This window comes from Mustela nigripes, chromosome 9 (assembly GCF_022355385.1).
Source record: "Mustela nigripes isolate SB6536 chromosome 9, MUSNIG.SB6536, whole genome shotgun sequence".
NCBI classification, from domain to species: Eukaryota; Metazoa; Chordata; class Mammalia; order Carnivora; family Mustelidae; genus Mustela; species Mustela nigripes.
Window position 1 is genome coordinate 82,399,578 of NC_081565.1, and position 9,453 is coordinate 82,409,030.

At 46.8% G+C, this 9,453-nt stretch overlaps 1 protein-coding gene across 2 annotated transcripts in view; it reads left to right on the plus strand.

Moving 5' to 3' along the window:
* The window catches only part of KANK1 (KN motif and ankyrin repeat domains 1), a 194,586-nt gene that overhangs the window by 125,788 nt on the left and 59,345 nt on the right, over nucleotides 1–9,453 (plus strand). For both annotated transcript variants that reach the window (XM_059411922.1, XM_059411923.1), the window contains exon 3: nucleotides 6,836–6,955. In XM_059411922.1, the coding sequence (XP_059267905.1) occupies nucleotides 6,919–6,955 (37 nt within the window). In that variant the 5' untranslated portion in view covers nucleotides 6,836–6,918. The remainder of the gene's footprint in view (nucleotides 1–6,835; nucleotides 6,956–9,453) is intronic.

Here is a 9,453-nt window from a genome sequence, read left to right on the forward strand (position 1 = left end):
GGGGGGGGGGCGTCGTGCAAGGGTCGTGGGGGGCTCGACTCGCCCATCCCACTTTGGGACACAGGGAGACAGATCTGAACGTGGGAATTCTTTTCAGAAGGCAGTAAAGAGGAGTACGGAATTGGCTTTTGGTAGAGCTAATCTGTTCCACACATTGTGAGACCTAAAATGTCCTTCAGCTAGACCTCTAGTTAGATTCCTTGGGGTTTTGGAGGTGGTGGGCATTTATTTTGTTGCTGTAAGCTCCATGCCGGAAACAGTGCGTGGCACATTGCACACACTTACTTGTTAAATGAGTAAATGAATTTATGTATTATTGTTGCTTCTCTCATGTTTTCCCTTTAGTGTCTTCATTTGGACTTCATTTTGACTTGTTCCCGTGATACAAAAACTTGTTCTCGCCTCTTAATTGTTACCCCAAGGAGTAAGTTCTAAATGTAACTGTCTGAACAAACATTGCAAAAAAAATTTTTTTTTAAGATTTTTATTTATTTATTTGACTAAGAGAGATCACAAGTAGACAGAGAGGCAGGCAGAGAGAGAGGAGGGGAAGCAGGCTCCCCGCCGAGCAGAGAGCCCGATGTGGGACTCGATCACAGGACCCTGAAATCATGACCTGAGCCGAAGGCAGCGGCTTAACCCACTGAGCCACCCAGGTGCCCCCATTGCAAAAAAATTTTTGTCTAGTGGGCAAAACCCAATCCTTTCTCTACATTGTAAATGAACTAGTGTCCACGTAGGATTCTGATGTAGGTCCTGATTGATGATGGAGATTTCCTTCTACCCTGCCCATACCAGGAAAATTATCTGCTGTATTTGAGAAGGGTAAGTGGGTTTGGGTCATGATTAGGTCATTTGGTTGGAAAATACTGAGAGTTCATTAACCATTTCTGCCACAGTTTCTGTGGTGGGAGCCAGTAGTAGAAATCACTGGAAGATGATCTGATGATGCACTCATTTCACTCAAACATACTTTTTCAATGAAGTTACTTTTAATTAAACTCTGGACAGAGCTCTCTGGGCAATCACAGGTGGTGATGGAGGAGTGTTTGACAGACTGACTTACTTAAAGAAATAAATGAGCTTTACGTGTTTCGTTAGGGGAAAGGTATCTGTGGCCGTGTGGCCGTGTGTCTGTCTGCACGTGGGTGTTTCCAATTCAGCTTTTGTAGACTCTGTCCTCGTCAGCTTTCTCTTGAGCCTTCAGGCCTTGATCGTCTTTCTTGACTGGGCTGTTCACTCCAACAAGCCCCCGTGTAAGCGCCCAGTTCTCTAGCTACAGCTCTACCTCCCATGCACTTTCTTTTTCTTTTCTTTTTTTCTTTTAATGATTTATGTATTTATTTGGGGGGGAGGGGCAGAGGGAGAACGAGAACCCTAAAGCAGACTTCCTGCTGAGCTCGGACCCTGATGCAAGGCTGGATCCCACGACCCCAAGATCCTGAGCTGAGCCAAAATCTCGAGTCAAGCACTTACCTGACTAAACCACCCAGGTGCCCCCGCCTCTTTTTTTTTTTTTTTTTTTTTTTTACAATTTTTTTTCTTAAAGCAATCTCTAAACCCAACAGGAGGCTCAAACTCACAATCCCAGAATCAAGAGTCACAGACATGCGCTGCCCACCTAGCCGGCCGGGTGCCGCCCCGGGCACTGCTGTTTCTCTTGACTCTGCAGATGCCGCTCCTTCTGTGTGGGATCCCTCTTTCTCACTCTGGAAAACACCTGCTCGTGCTCTCAGATTCCGGCCAGGTGGCCTCTTAAATACATTTCTCGGCCACTCGTAGTCTTTTGGGGCAAAGTAAGGGTCCCTTGCTGTGGAGTAGAATCAACTGTGCGTGCGCTGATGTTCCAGTGTTTTCTCCTTTGACACCGTGCTCGCGTCCAGCAGCAGCGTGTGACTTCTGGGGACAGAACAGCGCTTTTGTTTGTCGTGTATCTCCAGGCAGAAACAAGGCAGTGGCCAGCAGAGATGCTCGGAGTTGCAGGTCTTTAAAACATGTAAAGGTGATTAAAAAAAAAAAAATAGATATACAGCCCTAATACATCGAAGAGAAATCAGCTCAGTTGGTAATGGTGACACGTTAGCCCTGGGAGAGAGTGATTATTTTTTATCAGATTCGGTCTTTTTGAGATTTTAGGAACACCTGTTTGTGTTGCTAATTTTGTGAAGCAAAAGAAAAACCCCGATGACAGGTCATAGAAGCATGTCAGGACCTGCACGTCCAAACGGTGGTTTCACGTTTCCCAGCTGTGGCTGGAGCCCCGCGGCTCCTACTTCCAGGGTGACGGCCTCCTCCTTCCGTCCGTCCGGGAAACTCCTCGGGCTCCGCGGGGAGCCTCCCGCCGACCCTCCGTGGCGGAGAACGTCGCTGGACTGAGCAAGTACTTCATTTTTTGCAAAGAGTCGGACGACACCCACAGCAAAGGCTAAGGCCCGAGGCCCTGAGCCGCGCCAGCCGGGGTCCTTTGGAGTCCCCAAGAGAGTGTGACGGGAGTGCACGGAGGTAGTTCCTGTGTGTCACCTGGGTCCCTCCGCACGCCCTTCAACGCGTCATCTCAAAGAAAACGATGGGAAATACACTTGCTCCAGAAGCAGGAGCCCCTCACGGCCCGACACCTCCCTTGCTGTCTGGAAGGAACGTGCGCGCGGCGTCCTGGCCGTGAGCAGACCCCTCCCGCGCGTGGCCTCCTTGAAAGGTTCCCCTTACTTTGGGGCATAAATTCTTACTTGTTAGAGTAGCACAGCCCACAGCCCCGGGACCTGGATGGCTTCCCTCTGGACTTGGCTCTTCCTGGCCCTCTGAGCCAGGCAGGTTCTCACCTCCCTGTGCCTCAGTTTCCTTTTTGTAAAATGGGGAGAGAGAGTTTTTAGTACCTCACAGGGTCATCATGAGGTTTGAAGAAGGCGACAGCCATTTGACACTTCTAACAAGTGCCTTGAATGTGACAGTTTTACAAATTCTGAGCTGCACATTTTTTGCATCTTTTTTTTTTTTTAAAGACTTTATTTATCCGTTTGACAGAGATCACAAGTCGGCAGAGAGGCAGGCAGAGAGAGAGGGGGAAGCAGGCTCGCCGCTGAGCAGAGAGCCCGATGCGGGACTCGATCCCAGGACCCCGGGATCATGACCTGAGCTGAAGGCAGAGGCTTTAATCCGCTGAGCCACCCAGGCGCCCCAAAGAATTGCTTTTTCTTCATGAGCAGGACTAAGGCACCTGTACCACTTGAGATTTACTGTTGGCTGTTTTCTCCGGGGACCAAGAGAAGCCATTTGTTGATCTGTAACAGAGAATGGGTCACGGCCAAACATTTTCTGGCTGATATACTGCGCTGACGGGGGAGTCTGCATATCGTGGGGAAGACTCAGGCCTCACCGTGTGACGCCTCCTGCCAGGCACGAGCAACAACTGGGGGAAATCAATCCACAATATCGTACAGATGCCTCCAGGCTCCACACCCAGTGACAGCCGCGTCGTGCTGCTTCTACCCGTGGTGGGCTTGTAGTTCCCAATTTGGGGCCTTCTCCCCATTTTGATTTTCTTGTTCAGTTTGAGGGAGGTTGGGAGGGACCAGTTTGGATCTGCTGTAGACGTCGTCTGCCAGGGGAAGGGAGGTTCACGGACAGGAGACGACCTTGGGCCAAAGTTGAGGAAGCTTTCGGGCTTCAGAATCTTCTGGGAAGATTCTGGGCATATCTCCATCCAAATACCTTGACACATACCTCACGCGCCCATAATACGCGCAGCCTGTTTCTTCTTGCCTTCTGTTTGCCCTCAAGAGTTTAAGGGGTGGTATTTACAGGCCGTTACGAAGCAAGAGCACAAGCACATGGTCTAGAAACGGACCCGGGGTTGGGGTTTTGCTTAGGTTTTATTTTTGTTGACTTTTAGAAATATAATTAGCTGAAGAATTCCAGAAGCTGGGCTTTCCTCCTCTGTGCCCTTATCTTCCTGCTCCCTCTCTTCCTCCTCCTGCTCTCCCAGTGTATGTATATATATATAAAATATAAAATTATCTTGCATATTATTTATTATATATTATATAAAAATTATATATTATAGATTTTATATATATATATATATATAAAATTTTTTTGAACAAAGCTGCATTTGCCAGACATGTGCTGTCATTTCTATTCTCAAAGGTAACGCTCACTCGATCCCTAAAGCCTGCCGTCTGAGAGCGCCAGCTCTGCCCACACAGAGGTTACTGCTTTCCAAGCTCAATGCCGTGGACCTGAACCGGGGCCTGCTGGCAGCAGCAGGTCAGGCGATCGCCACACAGGCAGACGGATGAGAGCCATCCCGTCCTCCTGGTGTGCTGCCAGACCAGAAATGGGGACCGGCAGGGAGCCCGGAGGCCTCCCAGGGGAGGCTGAGGAGCACGTCTCTGCGGGTGGGCTGAGTGGTGGTCACCAGAGTGGGAGCAGCCAAGCACGGGAACCGTGTACTCCGCTCTGAACTACAGCGCAGGCCCAGGCGGGCAGCGAGGGGACACGCGCACGTGTTTGATCACAGAGATCAGCCGTTCGTTCCCTCCGTTCGTTCGTTCTTCTTTCTCTTCTTACAGTCGCCGTGACTAGGGCCTGATCCGTGCCTTCTGCACAGCGTTTGGAAAATTCTGTTTTCTTCCTCCAGTGCATTTTAAAGCAAATAAAACCAGACACAGGAAGTCTCTCTTTTTTTTCTTTTTTTAAAAGAAAACAGCTATTATTCCCAAAGTAGTAAAGGAGCTAAACATCCCAAAGGGTATCACACAGGGGCAACCGTAAGGAACATTTTGGTGTACTTCTGACGGTTTTAAATAGATGTGTAAATACGTACATCTGTATTTTTAACAAAATTAGGTTTATGAGAGAATGCAATATTTATCAATGTCCTTTGAGTATTTTACTACATTGTTAAAAGCTCTTAAAGGTGTGTGTGCTTTCTCTTTCTGCTATTAAAAATGAGAAAGTCATGCCTTTTTCCTTCCTTTTTTTTCCGTAAGAAATCATTTACTACTTGTTTGTGTGTCTGGGTACCACAAATGCGTGTGGCAGACACACAAACATGTGATATATTTTGTTTAAAATATAAACTTTCCAGAATTTTATTTCCTAATCTGATCACTGATTGGATTGGATTGTCTTTAAAGTTCCTCTTTAGCTCCAGGATGGAAAGTTTTATGTGTTAACTTGACTGAGCTAAGGGAGACCCACGTAGCTGGTGAAGCATTATTTCTGGGTCTATCTGTGAGGATGTTTCCAGAAAAGATGAACATTTAAATCGATGTGCTAAGTAAAGAAGATTGCCATCACCAAGGCAGGTAGACATTACCGAATTCATTGAGAGCCCGGACAGAACAAAAAGACGAGGAAGGGTGAATGTGCTGTCTCTGTTTCATCTCCTGCTGCTGCTTCTTGACCTTCTGGACTCAAACTGGAACTTATGACATAGGGTCCTCTGGGTCTCAGACCTTCCCGTCTGAACTAGAACTACACCACTAGCATTCCTAGACCTCCAGGTGTTAGATACGGGACTTCTGAGCCTCTGTAGTTACATGAGACAATTTCTTAAAATAAATTTTTTGGTATATGCCTAAGGAAAAAAAAAAGAAAAAGGTCTTAAATGATTTCAGTGTCTACATAAAAGCCCAGTATATATGGGTGTGTTGTTATGTTGGCGTTCTCCTGTTGTTGGGAGGTCCTTGTGGGTTCCTGAACTCATGCTTGAATTCTCAATTTGGAATTCATTAGATCAATTTCTTCAGATTTCCTGGGTCTAGAGTTATGACTCAGACATAGTGGAAATGGAATACTTCCATCTGTACCATTGTTTGCTTTCTTTGCCAGCATTTTTCAAAAGGCATTTCGAAAGAGCAAGGTTGGAGTAGTGTTCCTTTCCTGTTTTTGTTTATTTTTTGTTTTCAATTTTGTGATTGTAACATGTCTTATGGTAGTAATCTCAGTTAACTTTCTTTTTTTTTTTTTTTTATGTTTTATTTTTTTAGAGGGGGACCAGGGGAGGGGCAGAGGGAGAGAGTGTTTTAAGCAGGCTCCACACCCAGCACGGAGCCCCACATGGGGCTCCATTCCACGTTCCCTGAGATCATGACCTGAGCTAAGAAGTCGAGAGTCGGATGCTTAACCAACCGAGCAGGTGCCCCTCCGTTAACTTTAAAATAGAGGATTCACATCAGGTAGCAAATAGGGTGCCCAGCGTGAAGCCTGATGTTTCCAAACTGTGTGTCAAGCTCTGTCACGTGGACGTTATCTGACAGGACCGTGGGAGCTGTGGGAGGCTTTTTAAGAGAGGAGCTTACCAGATCACATTTACGTCTCACAAGACCAAGTAGGTGAAAGACTTGGAGATACCTCAGAGGGGCTCCCACGAATGAATCCTTTAAAAATGTGAACACTCATATAACAGCAACAGCAGCTACTGTGAGGGCAACTGAGTGAATGAAAGTGTTGAGCCAGCCTTTGGAAAAGAGGCTAAGAACCAGACATGGTTTGTGACGGGCTGTGGAGCCGTACCCATTATGAACCCATTGGCAGTTGAAGGCCACCTTTCTAAAAAAAGTCACGTTTCTAGAAAACCAGTTTTATCTCCTGGAAGAGTACTCTGTCTGGAGACCCGCTCTCTTGCCCATCCCCAGGCCCCTCTGCACGGGTGTGACCCTCTCAACCCTGCACAGCGGGGCCGGACAGCCGTCCCCACCACCCAGGGGCTGCCTCTCTGCTGTCGGATCTGCACCGTCCATTAGCAGCCATCTTGGCAAACACGCATCTAAGATTTAGTGTCGTACGTATTTTTAAATGATCCATTTTGATGGGACTCTGTTTCTTATTTCAGGGTGAACGCATTGGGGAACTTGGTGCATAAGATTTGCATGACTCCTCACTCCTTTCCGGACCTGTCCCTGGATCCCAGCCAGCATGGCTCACACCACAAAGGTTAACGGCTGTGCCTCAGGTAACCGTGCTCTGGAGTGTGTGTATGTGGAGGTGTATGCCTTGGCTCAAGCTGATTTCTGACTTCTTTTTTAATAATGGGTAGATAGTACCAAGTTGCCTAGATAACTAGGCTTTCAAAGAACTTTCTATCCAATGAGGTTGGGTTTTTTTGCCTTTTCTTTCTTTCTTTTTTTTTTTAAATCTCTTGGAGAGTTTTCTATTATCTTTAGAGTCTTTCGGTACAGAAGTCAGTTAGGTAAATTATTCCCCACGTCAGTTGTATTAAAGTGCTGAAAGATAAATGTAAAATCCTGAATGCTGATCCAAGGGTAATGTACACTGTCCTCGAACTTCTTGATGAGGGACTGAGCAACAAGAGAAGAAGTGAGTCTGGTGCTTTAGGCCGGTTCCTGGGATCCAGTCCCCAGCAGGTCCTGTTTTCACGTTGCTACGTAAAGAGAAAGGGGCTGGAGAAGGTCGTGCTGTTCCTTCCCAGGGAGGAACACACAACAAGCCGTCTCATGAAGACGTGCATTCTCAGTTCTGCATCTACATAGAGACTTATGTGGATGGCGTGTCTGGTCTAATATTGCTTGTGTAAGATTTGGGAGAAATTTATAGAACAAATGCAGAGAAGCCTCCCAAGAGATGGTGTAAGATAGGAGACAACCACCTGCCCCAAACGGTGTGCCAGGTGTCCGTTCCACTCTCGAATGATCTGCCCGAGAGCAGAAGGTGTGAGAGCAGGGGCTGTGTGGGGAGCGTTTGTGCTGTTGGAACCCAGTGCCGCTGTGCTGCCCTGAACTCTGGCTAATGGAAGGAATGTGGAGTTGGAATCAGGAACCCTGAGGTGAGTCCCATCTCCAGCCCTAACCATGAAATACAGGGCAAGACTAGTTGTCCATGTGTAAACCGTCAATGAATACCTCTGCCTGCACAGTTAGAACCCATGTGAGGACCAGAAATGGACTTAGAAGCGCCCTGTAAGCTGGAGAGCCCTGGTAAGGGCAGAACAGGACGAGCCCTCTGGAGTGGGCTTGCCCGGCCCACATGTGACTTTCTGTCCCAGGAGAAGGCCTGTCCTCTGGCAAGAAAAGCTATAACTTGCCCCCATCCAAACCCGTCCAAACTCGGTGGTTGATTCTGGGACGACTCATCTCTCTCTTTTCTTTCTTTTGCTTGCCCTTACTGCCGCCACTAAGACATTATGAACGACAAAAGCTAACATGGCCTGAGCACTTACCGTGTACCATGGTGGCCCAGGAGTTTTGCCTCCATCATCATGCGTCATCCTCCTGTCATCACCACTGCCCCCGCATCCATCCTTCTGTGAGCGCAGAGAGACTCAGGCACTCACCTAAGTCAGAGAAGTCGGGCTTATTCCTTGCTTCTCTGGTTAAAGAGTTGATAAGGGAGGAAACTGAAGCCTTGTGAAATTTCCCGAGTGTTGTGGGTGAGTTTCAGTTCCCCGGGATGCTCTGGTCTCCCTTCCCACTCCTGTCCTCACCTGCATTCACATGTTCAGAGCGGGGAGGGGTCCCTCCAGAACTTGACCCTCTGCCGTCTCCGGGGTTTAGGTACCTGCCTCATTTCCCCTCCGTTCCTTTTCAGCTTGACTCATCCTAGAGCGTCCCTTGTCCCTTTGTTCCTAAAGTCTGATGACCCAGCTTTCACCTTCCCCCTGCCTAACAGGTCTGGGCACTGAGTTTGGAAGCAAAGGGAAGCTCTCATTAGTGACTTCTGGGGTGTCCGGGGATGAATGGTTACTGCAGACAGGTGTCAGGACCACGCGAGGGACGGTAGTGTTTACTCTAGTCGCCAGGACCTCTATGAGCAATCTGATTTGAGGCTCAGCCCGACACAATTACTTTAGTTACAACACACACATGCACACACACACACATACATACATATGATGCTCATTTTAGAAAACTTTAAAATATAAAAGTTTAATATTTTCTGAAAAATAAAGCAGGAATTCTTGCTAATACCACAACCTGGAAATACATGTTCTGCTTATCTTCCATGTTGTCTTTCAGTTGTGTATACTTCACACAGTCCAGATGTGCTTATAAAAACGATGATTTTTCTTTTCCTGCTCTATATTACAAAAGAAATACCTGCTACTGTTTACCCCCAAAAAAAGCCATACTCAATGCCGAAGTATATGCTCGTTATAAATATGCTGTTTCAAAATCTAATTAACATAAGAACATTTATAGGTTGCACATTAAGATGGTATAAAAAGGGATTTATGCAGCGAATGAGGGCTGGATACTGATCCTTCCTGTGAGAAAAATAAATAATTTGGGTAGTTCAGTAAAATTGTAAGTGTGGAGTAAATTGATATTTTTTCATTTTCCAAAAATTAATATTAAATATATATATATATATATTTTAAGATTTTTATTTATTTGTTAGAGAGAGAGAGAGATACAGAGCGCAAGCACAGGCAGACAGAGTGGCAGGCTAGAGGCAGAGGGAGAAGCAGGCTCCCTGCCAAGCAAGGAGCCCAAT